The sequence below is a fragment of the Thamnophis sirtalis genome, unplaced genomic scaffold, assembly GCF_051295495.1.
Source record: "Thamnophis sirtalis isolate CommonGarterSnake01/CBP01778 unplaced genomic scaffold, rThaSir2_p1.2 scaffold_6, whole genome shotgun sequence".
Taxonomy (NCBI): Eukaryota; Metazoa; Chordata; class Lepidosauria; order Squamata; family Natricidae; genus Thamnophis; species Thamnophis sirtalis.
This window is the reverse complement of record NW_028261386.1, coordinates 14,602,585-14,623,090: the sequence shown is the minus strand read 5'-3', so window position 1 is coordinate 14,623,090 and position 20,506 is coordinate 14,602,585. Positions and strand designations below refer to the sequence as shown.

The 20,506-nt window shown below is 40.8% G+C and overlaps 1 protein-coding gene across 2 annotated transcripts in view; it reads right to left on the bottom strand.

The window, feature by feature from the left end:
• Positions 1-3,829: 3,829 nt before the first annotated feature.
• Positions 3,830-20,506, bottom strand: part of MYL10 (myosin light chain 10) — a 62,413-nt gene continuing 45,736 nt past the window's right edge. For both annotated transcript variants that reach the window (XM_087719075.1, XM_087719074.1), the window contains 3 exons: positions 17,858-17,936; positions 7,093-7,141; positions 3,830-4,003 (listed from right to left, as the gene is read on the bottom strand). In XM_087719075.1, coding sequence (XP_087575201.1) covers positions 3,905-4,003; positions 7,093-7,141; positions 17,858-17,936 — 227 coding nt within the window. In that variant the 3' untranslated portion in view covers positions 3,830-3,904. The remainder of the gene's footprint in view (positions 4,004-7,092; positions 7,142-17,857; positions 17,937-20,506) is intronic.

Below are 20,506 nucleotides of genomic sequence, written 5' to 3'. Positions count from 1 at the left end.
TGAGTAATTCAGAAAACAGATAAGTACCATCTCTGATTGGCCCCACCCCTATCTACCTGGCCCTGAATCTGGACTGTGAGTGACTATTCATCCCTCTTCCATTCTGGAGTTTCAATTCCCTGTGGTTTGGGTGGAAGTGGATGCTATAATACTTCCTTAAAATCTTTACTAACAAGGGTTGTGCAGCTAGAGATCAATTTATAAATATCAAAGGGTTATGGATTCCATACACCCTCCTCTTCAATGGCTTCCAGGATAAAAAAAAAAACTGCCATGGCAAATCTACAGTTGAAATTTAAATCAGTTTAGAAGTGTGGCCAGCATGGTGTTCAGATCCTTCCCCATTTTGGAGCTCTATTTGCACAAGGAGTCCTCGACTTACAATCCTTCGTTCAGCAACTGTTCAAAGTTACAACGCCACTGGGTCACATGATCGCCATTTGTGAGCAACCTAGTTGGCTTCTGGCAAGCAAAGTCAATGGTGGGAGCCAGATTTGCTTAATGATTGCTTAATGATTGCATAATTCACTTAACGACTGCAATGATTTGCTTAACAACTGTAACAAAAAAAAAAGGTCATGAAATTGGTCGTGACTGATATAATTTCCTTGCTTAGCAATGATCTCAATTGTGGTTGTAACTTGAGGATTACAGCAGAATTCTGGTTAGCCTTCCATTCTTTCCTGCTTTTAAATCTCTCTTCCATTTTCCAGGCTTCTGCAAAACAGAAGTGGACTTCGTATACATTGTGAAGCCAAAATAGGAGTCGTTGTTTGTGGCTTAGCATGTTGTGTGAACCAGCAGCAATTTGGCTTGTAAATCATGGTTATGGCTCAGTGCATTATGGCACATTTGTACTATACTCTGTCAACTGAGGTTAACCCAACCATGGATTGGAGTGTTTTGTGAAACAAACCAGATGGAAGAAGACTTGTGGGCACAAAAGGACATAAAATGAAATGAGGGAATCTAGTATCAGCAATAGTTTTTTTTTTTTTTTTAAAGTAAGTCAAAAAACACAGCACAGCATCAGGGTAGTTAGGACATACATATAAATTCTAGTCCTGGGTCATTTTTCTATAGAGTCTGCCTAGATTCATACATTCCCCTATGTGATTTATTTAATTTGAGGTGACAGCATTGTGTGAACTCAGGTATATTTTTATGAACAGAGTTCAATCTTAGAGTGGGATACTAGAGGAAAAGCTAAAAAAAAAAGTAGAGAATAGGCCACTTTTTGCACGTGTGCACACACACACACACACACACAAACATCAAAATTTAATTGAAACAAAACATAACGAATAAGATTGTCCTCCAGTTATCCTTCTGACATGCTTGGTAAAACAACTTTCAAAGAATTTGGGGGGAATTTCTTTCAGGTCCTGGGTCTGCAGTTTGGTAACTCTGCTTAATGGTGTACTACACTATGTAAATCCGGTCCCTTACTAACTGTGGCAATACTTTCACACCAAATAGAATGCAGAAATGTGTTCACACTGTGTGCCTAATCTGATTATTGACAAATTCATTTCCTGGGTTCATACAAAGATTGAACCATAAGCTAACCAAACAAGCTGAGTTTGCATACCAATAACTCGCAAAAAACCTTAAGTGTGTTTAACACTAATCAAATTTAGCATTTACATATATATGTAATTGTTTGGTCTTTAAGTGACCTAATTAAACATATACATGAAACAGAGACTGGTAAAAATGGAAGCACATTTGTAGGTGGGCTGTTTAATCCCTGCCTGATGCACAAACTCCAGAATTAAAGTCTCCCTGGATAATTGTTTAATCCTTGTTTAAAGACTTCCAATGAAAGACAGCTCACCATCCCTCTAGATAAGAGAGCCCTAAATTTCCTTAGTTCCTAAGTTGTGCACCACAAAGGTACTGCGATGAACTCACTAACAATTCTATTTATTAAATACATGTAGTCCTCGACTTATAATTCATTTAGTGACTGTGCAAAGTTACAATGGCACTGAAAAAAAAAGCGATTTATGATCATTTTTCACACTTATGACCATTACAGCATCCAAATGGTCACATGAACAAAATTTGGACACTTGGCAACCGGCTCATATTAATGACGGTTGCTGTGTCTCGGGATCATGTCATCCCTTTTGTGACCTTCTGACAAGCAGCCAATCGAAAGCCAGATTCACTTTACAACGACGTATGCTACTAACTTAACTGTAATGATTCACTTAACAATTGTGGCAAAAAGGTCATAAAATGAGGCAAAACTGACCTAAAATTGTCACACTTAGCAACATAAATTTTGGGCTGAGTTGTCATAAGTTGAATAAATATCCTATGTCATCCTTGTGATTTACTCCCAGTGCCATGCTGTAGAGTTTGGAAACCTCAGCCCCTTTCCTGAATTGCTTTTGCTAAGAATCATAGAAAAATAATAATTTTTTTCTGATTAACAAGTGTTATTAAAAGGAAGAAGCTCTGATGAATTGCAGGCTACTTCTTAAAATACGTTTTCTCTTTCTGATTGTTTAGATACCATAGATTAGCATGGTTCTCTTTCTACAATGTCTAAAATAGAATCTTAGAGATTCTATGGGAAGGAAAGAGACCTTGGAGATCTTCGTGTCCAACTATCTGTCCCAGGAAGATATCTTTATGCCATTCCAGACAAATGACTGTCCAATCTTTGAAATCCTCCAGTGATGGAGCACCATCAGTTCTAGCAGGATGCTGTACCACTGCTTAATAGCTCTCACAATCAGTAAATTGCTTTTGGTTTTGAGTTTGGCTCTCTCTCTGCAAAGCTTCCTTTCATTGGTCCTTCTCAAGAAGCTTCTAATGCCCATTTTGAATCCCCTATCTTGTAATTTAGATCTACAATATTTAATCCCACTTTAGGGATAACGCAGAATAACAAGCCAACTCTTCTGAAGAGAGTCTGGCATTGTGTGGTACAGTATGACAACTACAGATGCAGGCCTACCAACTTCCCACAAAAACAAACTCCAAACTAAATTATTACCTTTTAAAAAATTAAAGGCTGATATCTCGCAAGTCATCTATCTTGAAATGTTGTGTCAGATAACCCAAGTCTCGTAAGATTTGAGGCAATTAGTTTTTAAGGGGGCTTGTAAAAGTTACTGACCCCCAGGGATAGAAAGATGGACTAACGGAATAATAAAGCACACTCGGAATGATTTATGGGGAATTTTGTTGCCTGCCATAGATATAACTTTGAAAACAGGGTATAGGTATAGTCCTCAGATTGAGAGAAAGAGATCTCCAGTGATTGCCAAGAATGCAACCATTGAATGCAAAACATTTTTACTAGTTTCTAAAGATTCTTTATAGCTCATGCAGCTAATTCTAAAATGGTAGGAAAAATGCATGTTGAAAAAATATATATTAATATTATTCCAATTTACAGGTTTTGCAGCTGAGCCTTCAAATTTAAACCAGGCCCTGAGGTTAGCCTGGGATCAGATTAAGCCCAGTCAAACATTTATATATAATCATGACTGTTTAACAAAGGCTTTTCCTCAGTAAGGAAAAAAAAGACAGCCCCAAGTGTTTAATAAAGGAAATAGAAGAGGTTAAGAACCATCATGCTGGCCAGTAAAGGCATCTGGTGAATATTAGATGTGTCAGCAAGTCATAAAAAAGCCAGTTCATCAAGAACATTCCATTTATATATTGCTGACAAGAATAACAGCAGAAAATGAAAATATGAGAAGAAGAATAGGGAGACAGGGGAGAAAACATACAAAAAATAGTATTATGTAGTTTCGTCAAATAGAAAAAACCCCACCAAGGTAATTTAGAATAATGTTTTAATCTGGCTTCCAATGAACAATATGTCAGTACCAAAGAAACATGGGTGAATTGTGTTTTCTTGATGGATCAGTTCAACATCCTGTTAATCGTTCTCTTCCCCATGGGTAATAACGTAAACAAGATTCTTGTAATCAAGATAACCGGAGGGATCAGGAGGAAAAGCACTGAAGGTCTGCTTCACCTGAAGAAGATGTACAAAATAAAGGTTAGAAAGGACATATGGGGAGAGTTAATAATTGCAGTTTCCACATACATAAAACAAATCCTAACCAGGTTTCTAGTCCTTAGGGACATAATTCATTGTTGTCTTCACGCTTGGAAGAATGAAGTGTTGACAGCAAAGCTATTGGACAAGAATTTACTGCAGGCGGTTGAAGGTGGAATTAGACAAATTGTCAAATGTGATTTTGCAAGGAAAAGCATGGCCTCCATTTTGATCGTTTTGTCTTCTGCTTTGAATTGAGAAGAGTTAGTGACTATTCAAAGTTACGATGGAATCCGCCCCCCCCCAAAGGAACTTACGACTCGATTCTGGAGTTCTGACAGTGGTGCACACACAACCCGCAATCTCATGACCGCATTTCAAGTGTTTGTCAATCAACTCACTTTTACAGCTAGTTGCAAAGTTCTATATTCACCTGATACAATTTACAATATATTTTGCTAGAAACTGGGGGTTTTAGGCAGTTTCCAGCAAAAAACATCCATATAATGCATTGACTCGCTTAACAACCATGGCGTTTTCTTAGTGATCACCACAAAAAATATCATAAAATCAGATTGGTCTCAAGCCTTGACTTATGGCAGCAATGACTTTTGATGGAAATCCCAAGCTCTGTTACAGCTTTAAGTTAAGAACTATGTATTATTAAGAATGATCATATAGAGGCAATAAATCTGGTTTTCACATGAATACTGGTTGCAATTGCAATAAAAATACAATATTTTGATTGTGGGCAATCCAGTCAAACATAATATGCTCTAAAAAATGGGACAAATTTCAAATCTATTATTAGGAGCGGGGGAATCTTATATGAATGCAGAATGTGGTTACTCTTAGCCTCTTGCACAGATATTAGCAACATAAGATGCTTGAATCTGCAGTATTCCTATATTGAATTTGAATAGTGGAAGTTAGCCTTTTTAAATGGCCCACTTCTTTTTCAGTTTCAAATCTTGCAAAAAGTAGGCATTCTGACTAGAAATCATGAGATTTTAGCCAAAAAAATTCACAAAACCCCACTTAAGATGGCACAAAATTGCAAGGGGCACATTTGTCAAAATGGAGTGAATTGTTACCATTATATATACATATCTATTCACATGTATAGATAAAAACAGATAACTTTTGAAGGTTAGGGATAGTTAGATAGCTAAAGAGATATGCCAGTTCTTAGTGTACAGTTCTGGAGAACCAGTAGCGGAAATTTTGAGTAGTTCAGAGAACAGGTAAATACCACCTCTGACTGGCCCCGCCCCCATCTATTCTCTGCCTCCCGAGTCCCAGCTGATTGGGAGGGAATGGAGTTTCTACAGTACCCTTCCCTTGCCACACCCACCATGCCACGCCCACCAAGTCACCCGCACAGAACCGGTAGTAAAAAAAAATTGAATCCCACCACTGGTGTCATCTTTGTTGCAGACTATTAGCCGCTACATAGATTTTCTCCACAACAATCTGTTTCTAATCTGATCTTTCAGGTCTTCATATGATATATTTTTGGTTATTTCATCACAAAAGAAAAAGTAGTGTAGTGTTGAATAGATGTTTTAAAAAAGGCAAGAAACATTATTGAGACTTCTTTTTAAGGAAAAACTAAAGCATTTGGGACCCTTCAGTTTTTTAAAAAAGGAGTTCAGTAATTTTTACCACTCTTCCAAAATGAAAAAAGTTTTTTAAAAAATCTATTCCTTTCTCTTTTCAACAGTGGCTGCTGGCACAATACATCAGATCCTTCTGCTCTAGATTTGTCTTGATGAGCAACCACCTTTGTTGAAAAACCTCTGAGAAAATTAAATCCTTTTTCATTCACAGGAATGCATTTTGCTGTTGAACAGCTTGTAATTTTATGAAGTTCTTCCTAAGGTTTTATTAAATATATGAAGCAGAGACTCAAAAACCATCTCTTGTGGATGCTCCCATTAAGTATTTTTCAAGCTTGGCAACTTTAAGATGTGTGGAGTTTAAGAGTTGTAAGTTTCAACCCTCCAGGATCTCTCCAGTATGTTTGGGTTGAACTTCATGCATCTTAAACTCGACGGATCTTAAAGCTGCCAAATTTGAAAAATACTGAATGGGAGCATGCATGAGAGATGGATTTTGATCCTTTCCTTTCCTTCCCTTCCCTTCCTTCCCTTCCATTTCCCCTCCCTTCCCTTTCTCTTTCCTTCCCTTCCCTCTCCTCCCTTCCTTTCCCTTCCCTTCCTCTCTTGCCTTGCCTTGCCTTCCTTTCCTTTCCTTTCTCCTTTCCCCTCTCATCTCCTCCCTCCCTTTCCTCCTCCCTTTCCATTCATCCCCTCCTTCCTCTTCCCTTTCCCTCCCTCCCTTTAATTAGTTAGCATTCCTCAATAGAGGAGATGCTAGAGTGGAATCTTATAGAGGACACAGTTCAGAAATGGGTTGCTGCTGATTCGGCCCAATTCGGCCAAACTGGTAGTGGAATTCAGACCTGGGTCACAGAAATGGCAGCGACCCAGACCTTTCATGCCCTCGGAACTCATTCCTTCGCCATTGCTGGACACTGCCATTTTGGTTTTTTAGTGACTGTGTGTCACTGCATGCACAAAGAGCAATTTACTGTGAACAGTGCATGCGTGTACAGTGCAGGTTGCATGCGGATTGCAAACCGGTAGTAAAACCGGCAGCAACCCATCCACCTGGCACAGTTGGATAACTCAGAAGTGGTGCTCATTGTAAAGTGCACCCCATTGAAGTCAACGAAGTCCTTTTTGCAGTGTTCAATGGAGCCACAGGTCTGTGGCAGAGAAGATAAAAACAATCCTTCTTACCACAATCTGGACCTGCTAGGTTCCTAATTTGGGGTGGAGGAGTGGAGGGATAACAGCTTTTTAAAGAGTGTTTATATAACCAGAAGCAGCTCTTCCCATGTATTCTGGAATCGCCAAATTCTTGTGGAAAAATTATAATTCTTTACATCATGTTTTGACCACAAAATCCTTCCCAGCACTTCCTGCCATGAAAATTATTCTTGTCAAATAGGAAAAAAAAATGTGGGATGCATGCAGCTTTCATGATGAAGTAAATCTTACCTCTTCCTCAGTGAACCGGTCGGCTTGCGTCATGAGCACTTCTTTCATACTGTATCAAGTAAGATAGATAAAGTAAATCGAATAAAGCAAAATAAAATAAAAAATAAAAGAGCTAAAGTAAAGGAAAATTAAATTAAAAATAGCATAAAGGTGACTGGCCAAGTTGCTTTATCAATGCAATGCTGTCTCTGATACTAAAAGGAAATTGATAGCGGTAAATAGTACAGGTAGTTCTCGACTTATGACCACAATTGACCTCAACATTTATGTTGCTAAGAGAAACATTTGGTAAGTGAATTTTGTCCCGTTTTATGACCTTTCTTGCCACAGTTGTCAAGTGAATCACTGTTGTTAAATTAGTAACGTGGTTGTTAAGTGAACCTAACTTCCCCAATGACGTTGCAGAGGGGATCATTGCAATTGTCATAAATATGAATCCGTTGCCAAGCACCTGAATTTTGCTCACATGGCTATGGGGCAATAGTTGTGTGAAAAATGGTGATAGGTAACTTGTTCCAGTGCCATTGTAATTTTGAATGGTCACCAAACAAACTGCTGTAAGCTGAGAATACATACATACATACATGCCAGGGGTGGCTTCCTGCCAGTTCTAGCCTCTTCTATAGAAGAGGTTCTACAAATCTACAGTGCCGTTTAGAATTGGTTCCAGCTCCCTCCCTCCGCCCGTCCGCACATCATCAAGATGAAGAGCAAGAGGAGGAATTCTGGGAGTTGAAGTCCACAAGTCTTAAAGCTGTCAAGTTTGAATACCCCTGGGTTTTTTTCTAAAGGGTTAGGGGTGCAAGGGTCTTGTAACGTGACAGCTTTAAGACTTGCGTCCTTCAAATGCCAGAGTTTCTGAGCCAACATTTTGGTTGCTAAGCAAGAGCGTTGTTAAGTGAGTTTCACCACATTTTACAAGTTGGCCATGTCCACCCAGTCACATGATTGCCAAACCACTCCCACTCGGTCACATGCCTGGCAAGCCACTCCCACCCGGTCACATAGCCTGCTAGTCACTCCCACAAAGCAGGCCACACCTACAGAAGAGGTTCTAAAATTTTTGAAACCCACCACTGATACATACACACACACAAACACACACACACATACACACACTGTGTGATCACTGAAAGGTGCAAAAGGAATTGTTCCATGTATCATTTACTATAAGGAACTCCTCCCTCCCTCTCCTCTACACTGAATGGGGCAGGATAATACTGGCTGGGAAGTTAAAATATACCTATCTTAAAGTTCCCAAGGGTGAAAAACTATTCTGAACTAAAATAATTTCTAGTTTGTTGCTTCCTTATGGCCTTATGGCCCCATTCTCCACCCTTTCCCTTCTTTACATCTCTATATTCAAATAAATATATGAGTCAGGTGACTACATTGAAGTAGATTCATGAGAGTCCATGAAACTCTCATTCTCTACGGTCAATTTATTAATCTTTGAGGTGTCACCAGAATCTCTGACAATTTTATTTTAATTACCTTTTCAGAAAGTTACCAAATTTTTCTGACTATGAGACGCACCGGAGTATAAGACGTACCAAGATTTTGAAGAGGTAAAAATTCTTTTTAAAAAAAGGTTTTGGCCTCTGTGGACCCTAGGAGCACTCTGCAGGCCTCCCAAACCCTCTGCATGCTTTGTTTTTTTGCAAAAAATAACCCCAAACAGGGCATGCAGAGGGTGTGGGAGGCCTGTAGAGTGCTCTTGGGGCCTGGGGAGGGCAAAAACACCCTCGATTTTGTGAAAATCGGGATGCGTGGGGCGGGGTTTCGGGAGATCAAAAATGCTGCATTTAGTGTAAGACGCTCCCAAATTTTCACCCTCTAGTACACAAAATTGTCTGCTACAACTTCCTACCTGTCATCGACTACTTCCGCTTCAACCTCAATAATGCACGGGCAAACAATAGATACAAACTCAAGGTAAACTGCTCCAAACTCAATTGCAGAAAATACGACTTCAGCAACAGAGTGGTCAACGCCTGGAATGCTCTACCTGACTCCATTGTTGCATCCTCAAACCCTCACATCTTCAACCTCAAACTGTCTACCATGGACCTCACCCCATTCCTAAGAGGTCTGTAAAAGGGGTGTGCATAAACGCACCAGTGTGCCTACCGTCCCTGTCCTACTGTCCCCATTTTTTTCCACTCATTTTCTTTGTTCATGTCCGTGTTTATATTTACATCTGTTACCTTGTACATGTTTAACAAACCAAATTAAAAAAATAAATAAATAAAGAGGTAGTTAGGATGGGAAAGGACAAAGCAAGGATGAATAAATGCAGTTCAGATACAATCCTAAGCATTTCACATCTTGTCATATAAAGAGGTCCGGGGGGCAAAAAAAAATCCCTCCACATTTTCCATTATTTATTTTATAGAGAAACAAAGATGCAGATTTTCCAAACAGAGAACTTTCTGCAGTTGTTGTTTTCCATAATATTTGTTTCCCCAGAGGGTATGAAAAGAAAAGATGTCCAACAAGAACAAGATCACAGATCTTCATAAGATTTTCATAAACGAGTACCCGCCCAGTGTCCTTGATGTGGCGCACCAGATGACAGGATCCGCAGTCCCAGATTCATCCAATTCCAGTATTAAAACAAGACTGGTAAATCCTACAGGACTACTTAAACAGAAATGGAAACAATTGTGTTTTATTAATTGGGATGCTGCTTCAAGAAAGATTTCATAGGGCCAATGACATGGTATTTCATGTCTGGATATGTGTCCAGAAAGGCTCCAAAGCATTTAGGGCCTACTTAATTCTTAAGGCTTTAATAGATGATATAATATAAATCAGATTGCCTAACACTGAAGCAAATCTGGATTAAAAGACAACATTCTGCCATTTTTCAGAAATAAACTTCCCATTCTTCATATCCCAAAGGTCCTTTTTCAAGAGACAGTGGATTCCCCCCTCCCCTTGAAGTCATTTCACTTCTCATCCAAGAAGCTTCTTCAGTCCTTGCGTGAGAATAGCAAAGCAATAGCACACACAATGTGTACTTCTGCCACACGCAACCTTCTCCACAACCAGCGGGAACAGGACCTATCAGTTTGGGCACAGCTTGGCCAATATGCCACAAATAGCACTTAGCACTAGCACTTAGATTTATATACCTATATACTTTAGACCAGTGGTTCTCAACCTTCCCAATGCCGTGACCCTTTCATACAGTTCCTCATGCTGTTGTGATCCCCAACCATAAAATTATTTTTGTTGCTACTTCATAACTGTAATTTTGCTACTGTTATGAATCGTAATGTAAATATCAGCTATGCAGGATGTATTTTTATCATTACAAATTGAACATAATTAAAGCATAGTGATTAATCACAAAAACAACATGTGATTATATATTGTGAAATGGTTTTCTAATGAAAATAATATATATAATATAATATAATCTCCAACCTTGTTACAAAAAGTCCATGAAACATTTCAGTTGGTAACAAAATAAAAATAAAACAGAGAAGAAAGACAGTAAAAAAAAATGGGTCAAAGAGAAATACAGTACTAAGTTGGATACCCCCTCCTATTTTTCATCTTGTCCTACTGGTTCTTTATGATTTATCAATTGTTGTTTGTAACTAATGATTGTAACTATTATTATGACCTATGACCTATTACTTGCTGTACAACTCACATGTACAGTGAGTTGGTGCACTGGGGACAAATTCCTTGTGTGTCTTATCACACTTCACCAATAAACATTTCTATTTCATTCTATTCCTATTTCATTTTATTCCTATTTCATTTTATTCCTATTTCATTCTATTCCTATTCCTATTCCTATTCCTATTCCTATTCTATTCCATCCTATTCCTATTTCATTGCCATTGCCATTCCATTTTCCTGTTCCATTCCATTATATTCTAAGCATGGAAGCTTAAAACTTAAAACTAAAAAGTTGTAGTGCTTTATTTTTTTCAAAGCAGCTGCTGAAGATGTTTTGTGATGGCTACCTTTCCCTCCCACCCACCCCTAAACTCCTGGAATCCTCTCGATCCCAAGTTTTCCAACCACTCATTCATTCTAGATATTGCGGGAAGGAAACGAAGGCGAGTCTCCTTGTGAATGGACAGAGATTTTTAAAGAAAAGGGAAAACCTGAACATCTGGAGCCAGCTGCTGCAGAGTGCCCATGTAAACTTCCGAGTCTCCGAGGAGGAGGAGGCTGCGGCCTGAAGGGACATTGTTGCCATCCTTCCCGCCTCAGTTGTCAGCTCCTTCTTCCCAGCATCCTCTCCCTCCTCGCTGGGAGGCTAAACTTGGCCCAACCACCTCTCAGGACACTGCCTCTCTGGCACTCCATTCTCCCCCCTCCCCTCCCATCGTCAAGTGAAGCAGTCCGATCCACCCGCCGGTGCCTCTCGTGTCGCAATTGGCTGGGCACTGGCTGTCCTTGCACTGCTGCTCTTGTCAGGTAGTCCCTCCCTTTCGCAAGGCAACCCCTGCTGCACTGCTCCTCTGGCTCCAAACACTGCCACGCAAGTGTCTTGGTTCCGAAGACCATCGAAAATATGTCTTTTCTGATGGTCTTAGGCGACCCCTGTGAAAGGGTCATTCGACCCCCAGGTTGAGAACCGCTGCTTTAGACTATATATTTATATAAACTTCGTAGTGCTTTTACAGCCATCTCTAACTGGTTTACAGAGTCAGCCTATTGCCCCCCACCAATCTGGGTCCTCATTTTACCCACCTCGGAAGGATGGAAGGCTGAGTCAACCTTGAGTCAATGAGATTTGAACTGCTGAACTGCAGCTAGCAGTCAGCTGAAGTAGCCTGCAGTACTGCACTCTAACCACTCCTATTTTTATGCCAGCCAGTCATATATACATTGGAGAAATATTCTTTCCCATAATATACTATATGTAGTCCTCAACGTATGATCATACTGGAGCCTATACATTATGGTCATAAGTTGTGACATCATAAGCTCATAATGGCTGTGAAACAAAATGGTTTTACAACTTTTTTTGGCAGCAGTCGTGAAGCAAAACACATGATCAAGTGAATCCATGGTTGTTATTAAGATATTGTTCATTATAAGGTGTTTTTGTTGAAAACTTAAAGTAAATACTAGTTGTCAGCAAAAACTTTGTAAGTTGTACTGCAAATGGCCATAGATGTGGGATGGTTGCCAAGTGACTGAACTGCAGTCACATGACTGTGGGAGGGGAGGTGGCCATCAGAACATCAAAGCGGGTCACAAATACATGGGGGGGGGGAACGACAAATGTAACTTTGAATGGTAATTAAACGACTAATGATAGCAATAACATTTAGCAATCTCCTTTTTTCGGTTCCACCACAATACTGCAAAGCCCTTATCCACGGAGACATAAGCGCGAGGGCTAATCCACGCCGTCCGAATCGCTAAAGCAAATGCGACCTTACCGCGCTGACATAAGCGCAAGCGGCAGTGATGACACACAGTGATGACGTCACGGCTTTAGCGACGCGGTTTTATCACCGCTATTTTGACGAGCGCGGTTATGTCGTGCCATGCCTTTTTTCAATGATTGCATGCTTAAGATTATGCAATTTAGCACTTAGACTTATATACCGCTTCACAGTGCATATTGCCCCCAACAATCTGGGTCCTCATTTTACCAACCTCGGAAGAATAGAAGGCTGAGTCAACCTTGAGCTGATGAGAATCAAACTGCCAAACTGAAGGCAGCCAGCAGTCAGCAGAATTAGCCTGCAATACTGCATTCTAACGATTGGGCCACCACAGCTCCTAAAACTGAGCCTCTTAAGTTGAGGAATCTTATATTTCACTCCTTGTTTTATCAAAATTTCCTGAAAAAAAACAGCCCTCATTCTGAACCGCTGAATGCATTCATTTCCTTGAACAATTCGAGGAACAAACAATTTGCCACCTTGGGTTATTTATAAAAATAATCAAAGCTAGTTCAAACTCTAATAAATTGATGAACTGATGTATGTGTAGGTGGCAGGTGAGAATCTTCCTCAAAATGTTTTTTTCCCCTAAATATTTTTTTAAAAAAATCTTTAATAAAATTACCCTTATTATTGAAGAGGATCAAAGCTGCCATGAAGGAAAAGTAAACTCAATTCAAGAAAAATCATCACAGCAAAATCAAATATATACATTTGGTTTTGATATGGACCTCCCATCCTGACACATCAAAAATACTTAAAAAGTTCTTTACATTGTGTTGCTCTTAACATTTTCTTCTCTTTACATGCTATACTAGCTGATGACCCAGCGTTGCTCAGGTATTTACAGACGTTGAAGCGTTTGTCTGGCAGGGAATCATTGAGAGAGGCCTTTCTTCTCCCTATTCCCATGCCAATCATCCCTGGCCTCTTCCTTCCCTCTCCCATGTGCTCCTCTTCCCTGTCCTGCCTATGATCCTGGCACTTCGTAGGCCCACTGTGTGAGGGAGCACGCTCAATCAAAGGCCTAATCAGGCTCCCTTTGCTTCACAGACCTACTGTGTGAGGGAAGCCTATGCCTGAGTTAGGGCGAAGGATGATCCCGGGAACACAGGCTGAAGCTGTTTTCTGCCAGATCAGGCTGCCGCAGTGAGGTGGAAGGCGGGGGAATCTGCTTAGGCCATGGCACACTCAACCAAAGTCCTCTGTACTGACCTAATCAAGCTCCCTTCCTAGGCCTACTGCTGTACTGGCCTAATCAAGCTCCGTTCCCCCTCCCATGACATCACGAACAATTGGCGCTCTAGGATGCCACACTTGCTCTCTTTAAATGCCCAGGCATTCCAGAGTTATGCTGGAACACACACACAGACACACACACCAGGGGTGTCTTACCCCCACAGTGGTTGTCTCCAGAGGGTAAGTCATTCGTGTACCAAGTTTGGTTGAAATTGCTCAAGGCGTTCCAGAGTTATCCTGGAACAAACATCCATCCATCCATCCATCCATCCATCCATCCATCCATCCATCCATCCATCCATCCATATATATAATAGATCAGAGTTTGGTTCCCCTGTTATTTTTTATCCATTGAAACAGTACAGAAAAGGGTGTGGGAAAACCCCAGATTGTACAATAACTCTTGGGGTTATAATTTAATTTTGTCTTTTTATTGTCTGAGTGAAAAGTACCAATTAATTAGTTTTTTCAAATTAAAAAAACATCCATTTGTTTGATGGTTCCCCAGTTATGGGTGAGCTCCAGGGCCTTTGCCCCATCCGGAAACAACAGTTGTCTTAGACGTGGCCTTGTTGGCCTTGCTGGCCTTGTTTAACAAGACAGAAAACTCCCATAAAATAAATTGGCAGAAAATGTTGCAACTATTCCAGTTAAGGATTAAGAAACTGGTCCTAGGTAGGAAGTAGACGACTGAATTCCCACTGCTAGAAATTACTACCCTCTGCATTGATTTCCTGTTAGACAGAAAACTGAGCATCCCTTTAGCTAATTAGATAAGGCAGGAAGCAAGATAAAGGAGAATTCCCCCCACCCCAAGAGTGCAGAGGGGAAAGCCTCAGATATTCCAGGCCCTAGGAACAGGCAGGTTGATGGCTAAATTTTGAGTGCAATTAATTTCCAACCAATTCTAGTTGGATTCAGATATATGGGGCTTTTCTTACAGCAACTCAACTATTATTTTTCGAAAAAAGCAGAAAACAATAATGGCAGTTTTGTAGCTTTCTGATGTTCAAGCATGCTTTGTGCCTGATTTTTGGGCTCATCAGTATGGATGCCCTAGGAGGATGGTGCATGGATATATGCATGTATGTGTGGGTGTGTGGTGTGTGCATACATATAATCTGTTTCAAATCTTCCAAATGAGTCATAGCTTCCCAAGCAAGAAGTAAAAATATCTCCAGTGGAAAAAATGAAATGCGCCCCAAAAGGAGGTTAATAAGACCAATGTTTTTGTTAAAAGGCCAAGCATGGCCAAGTTTGAGGGGGAATGGAGTTATTTTGCTATTACCATTTCTCTCTCTTTTAAACAAATTTAAAATGGAAAAATGATATTAATTAATAGCAACCCTTTCATGAACAGGACAAATTCTCCAAGAGAGGCTCTAATAAATAAATAACAATTAGATTTCAACGTCTAAATCAGGGGTGTCAAACCCGATTTTATTGAGGGCCATATCAGGGTTGTGTTTGACCTCCGGGGGCCAGGATGGGCGTGGCCAGCTCATTGCCACTCATGTCGAGGGTGCCTGTGGTGGCCAGAGTGCTCTGTCAGCGAAAACAGGCTCCCAAGCTCCATTTTCGGATTCAACTGCGTCCTGCAATCTTCTGCCAGAGAAAATAGAGTTCGGGAAGGCCCTCTCAAGCTCCGTTTTAGCTGGCAGAAGCATCACGGGCCGGTCCTTTGCTGTTTCCAGGGCGGTCCTGCAAGCCACATCTTAGCACCCCAGGGGCCAGATCTGGCCCCGGGCCTTGAGTTTGATACCCTTGGTCTAAATGATGGGAGTGTATAAATGGTGCTGAATGTCAAAATATAGTCATGGAATAGATGTGTAAGGATCAATATTACCCTTAGGTCTAACAAGTAACATGAGGTTCTCTTGTGATGAAAGAATGGAGTTGTTAGCAAATCTAACTGGTTTACAGAAGACTGGTTGCTACTAGTGTGATCATTCCCAGCAAGACAAACCCTGAGTTTATATATTATATACTAATATCACATTTTAGTCTCAGGTTAATGTAGCTTTTCCCAACCTGATTCTTTCAATATATTTTGGCATGATAAGCCCAATTATTCTCCACTGGGAATTATAGAAACTTTGCTCCCAGTCCACCTGTAGGAGAAGAGCAGGCAGAGCCAGGGGGTGGAGCCAAGTGAGTAATAAGCCTAGAATTGTTACATTCCCACAAATGGTTTAAGTCCAACCACTCTTGAATTCCATTGACTCTTAATTTAGTGCCATTTAGTGGATTAGTTAGATCATTAGTTGCCTAGATTCTTGTGTATAGGTATGAGCAATAAATCATCTTAACTGGAACCTAATGTATGGTCCTAATTCATTGTCCCTAACACCACCTGTGGGACAGCACAGCAAGGAAGGATTCCTTATTTATTTTACACATGCTCTAAACCAGTGGTGGGTTTCAATTTTTTTTAGAACCTCTTCTGTAGGTGTGGCCTGCTTTGCGGGAGAGGCTTGCTGGCTATGTGACTGGGTGGAAGTAGCTTGGCAGTCATGTGACTGGGTGGGCATGGCCAACTTGTAAAATGTGGTGAAACTCACTTAACAACGCTCTTGCTTAGCAACCAAAATGTTGACTCAGAAACTCTGGCATTTGAAGCACGCAAGTCTTAAAGCTGTCAAGTTACAAGACCCTTGCACCCCTAACCTTTTAGAAAAAAAAAACCAGGGGTGTTCAAACTTGACAGCTTTAAGACTTTAAGGTTTAGATAGGACTCTTAGAGGCAGGCGGGGCAATTAGTGAGCCAGTCAATCAGTGAGTGGTGGGTGGGGCAAGCGTGGTGCGGACGGGCAGTGGGAGGGAGCTGGAACTGGTTCTAAACGGCATGGTAGATTTGTGGAACCTCTTCTATAGAAGAGGTTAGAACTGGCAGGAACCCACCTCTGCTCTAAACTACCTATGAGCAGATTATCTATAAATGTAGACTTTTATGGATAAGTGTAATGAAATATGGGACTCGTTTATACAGAATATAGTAGGTTAAAATGATAGTTATAACAATTTTTGTTTGTATTTTGTTTTTTGTTATTAATTAAAAAGCAATAAAAAGAAACACAAATTAAGCATTAAACCACATTACTCTGAAAGTTCTGTGCACTGCACAAATTCAAAACATGCTACAAGATGGAACAAAATAACATGACAATAAATAAGAGCAAACAATCACGGGGCAGATTTTAACAGAATAACAAACCTGGTAGGTCTGGAGACCCTACGCCATTTCTGATAGATGATGAAGCTCCTACAATTTCTGAAGTCAAGCTGTTCCATCGGTTGATTTTCCTCTAGCTTTTAGTTAGCTGAATCACCTTTGGAAAGCCAACCTTTAATAATCTGAATGCACTGAGCTTTGAATAATCTTTGCTTTAAGCTCTATATTTAGCATTTTCATGTGGATCTTAATCTCAATGCACTGAAAACTTTCAGTGTCCTCACAGAAATTGGACTAAAAGCAGATTTGTTTTCTGTGGCAATAGGTTTTGGAGAACTCATTGAAACAAGGCACGATACTACAGACAAAAGGCTGACCATGGCACGACAAAACCGCGGTCCACTAAAGAGCGCCCGATTAAAGCGCATACCTGACATCATCAGCAGCGCGACAAATAAAATTAAAAATAAATTAAATTAAAATTAAAATAAAATTAAAGCAAGCCGATTCACATAAAGGTAAGGGTTATGTTTAGGGTTAGGGTTAGGGTTAGGTTAAGGATTAGGGTTAGGTTTAGGGTTACATTAAGCGTTAGGGTTAGGTTTAGGGTTAGGTTAAGGGTTAGCGTTAGGTTTAGCGTTAGGTTAAGGGTTAGGTTTAGGGTTAGGGTTAGGGTTAGGTTAAGGGTTAGGCTTAGGGTTAGGTTTAGGGTTAGGTTTGGGGGGGTTAGGTTTAGATTTACGCGTTAATTTTAAGTTTACCGCTCACAGCGTGCTGTTTTCGTCGCACTGTGATGACATCACGTACGCGCTTTCATCGAGCGCGCTTTAGTCTACCGCGGTTTTGTGGTGGAACCAATGCTGACAACAGAAACAACAACAGGAAGGAAAGGGATTTTTTGGGGGGGAAAAAGCAAAACTCTACTTACTAATCTGCTTTTATGTAACCTTTCCCTTCTCGATCAAAAACTCTGAAAGCATTCAAAATGATTTCTTCTGGATCAGTGCCTAAAAAAAAAGAACAATCAGATTCTTTATACTCTGAACACTTTTTCTGCACCGGCATCAATGGTAGACAAGTTGAATGTGCAATGTTTGATTATTATTTTTTACCATTTCATTGATTCCTATATCTTTGAGGTCTGGCAATTGAAAGCATGAATAAACTCCACTGAACAATGCCATCTAAGGTAATTCACCCAGTTCTGCTATGGCAGGTGTTTACGGGTACTTGTTCTGCATTTTTCAATCATTTGGGATATATCTAAAAGGGAACAATTCCAATTTTCTGCAGCCGTGTTAATACTCAAGCATGAGCTGCCACTCTTGTATCTTGAGTTAGTTTTGAAAGCATCTTCTTGTCATTCTGCACCATATTTTAACTTAGTACACCTGTGTATGGTTTGCCAATTGCACAATTAGACAATGGCAGATAGGGCTACACTCCAGAGGGTTAACATCATTGCCCAGAGGATCATTGGTTTCCCTCTCCCCTCTTTGGAGGAACTTTATAGCCCCCACTGCCTTAAGAAAGTTCAAAACATTTTTAAAGTTCCAACTTATCTTGGGCACCCTTTTTTTTTTTGAACTATTACCATCTGGCAGATGGTACAGGACAATAAAAACAAGGACAAATAAGCTGAAAAACAGGTTCTATCTCAGAGCAGTAACTATATTGAATTCTACTGTATAGTGCAGTATTAATGCAATATCAGGGGTTTTCAATTCATTTCATTTTAATTTATTTGTATACCGCCCTTTTCCCTGAAAGGGACTCAGGGCGGCTCACAACTCAAAGGGAGGGGAAAAACAAACAAAGTTACAAAAACATAAAACCATACACCGTTAAAAAACACAACAATCATACCATTCGAGTGGAGCAGTGAGTCTTTAGCCCCAGGCCTGTCGGAACAACCAGGTTTTAAGGGCTATGCGGAAGGCCTGGAGGGTGGTGAGGGTACGAATCTCCACGGGGAGTTCGTTCCAGAAGGTCGGAGCAGCCACAGAGAAGGCCCTCCTCCGGGTAGTTGCCAGTCGACACTGGCCGGCGGATGGAATTCGGAGGAGGCCTAGTCTGTGGGATCTAATTGGTCTAGTGGAGGTAATTGGCAGTAGGCGGTCTCTCAAGTACCCAGATCCAATACCATGAAGGGCTTTGTAGGTGACAACTAGCACCTTGAAGCGTATCCGGAGACCAACAGGCAGCCAGTGCAGCTCGCGGAGGATAGGTGTTACGTGGGTGAACCGAGGCGCACCCACGATCACTCGCGTGGCTGCATTCTGGACAAGCTGAAGTCGCCGAATACTCTTCAAGGACAGCCCCATGTAGAGCACGTTGCAGTAATCCAGTCTAGAGGTCACAAGGGCACGAGTGACTGTTGTGAGAGCCTCCCGGTTCAGGTAGGGACGCAACTGGTGCACCAGGCGAACTTGGGCATTCACTTGTATAGAATGTGAAGGCTTGTATTTTTGTTTTATTTTTTATGTATAATGTTCACTGAAGCTGGCATTTCATTTCATTATACGAGGTGCAATGACAGTAAACTAAACTAAACGTCAGTAAGCCCCTCCCCCTCCCCATATTTTATCAATGTTCCTATTTTCTCATGGACATTGGAATCTCTTGTTTACCCAAATAAGGATCAGACCTGTTGTATAATGTTGACAACTAACTAGGGAACCAAGATTCCAAGCTATTGTTCCAGTCCCACTTCTACAAATGCCTTAGAAATAGGCACAACATGGCGCATAGTGATCCACCAAGGCTGCCAGACATCTGAGAACAGAAGAACAACCGTAGCACAAGAGAAGTGGGCACTGTGCAAAGCCAGAGCTGCAAATGCGGCAACAATGGTGCCCACACATGTCTTCCTGACATGTGGCAGAACATTTCATGCCTGTGTAGGCCTTACCAGCCACCTGCGGACACATTGTGGACTGTCCACAACCTGACAGATGTCAAGATCCTCTTCGAACACGATGGACAAACATCATCAGAAATAGATGCTAGCAGCATTTTTGGATATGATGCAATGCAAACAGCCTTTGACAGATAATACCCCAGGTTCCACCACAAAATCGCGGAGGACAAAATCGCGCTCGACGAAAGCGCGCATTTGATGTCATCACAGCGCAACGAAAACATCGCGCTGTGATCGAAAAATGTAAAAATAAAGCAAAAACCTTACCCTAACCCCCCCAAACCTAACCCTAACCCTAAACCTAACCCTTAACCTAACCCTAAATCTAACCCTAAACGTAACCCTTAACCTAACGCTAAACCTAACGCTAACCCTTAACCTAACGCTAAACGTAACCCTAACGCTCTAAACCTAACCCTAACCCTTAACCTAACCCTAACCCTAACCCTAACCCTAACCCTAACCCTAACCCTAACCCTAACCCTAACCCTAACCCTAACCCTAACCCTAACCCTAACCCTTACCTTTATGTGAATCGGCTTGCTTTAATTTTATTTTTATTTAAATTTTTAATTTTTTTCGTCGCGCTATGATGACGTCAAATGCGCGCTTTCATCGAGCACGATTTTGTCCTCCGCGGTTTTGACGGGTCACGAT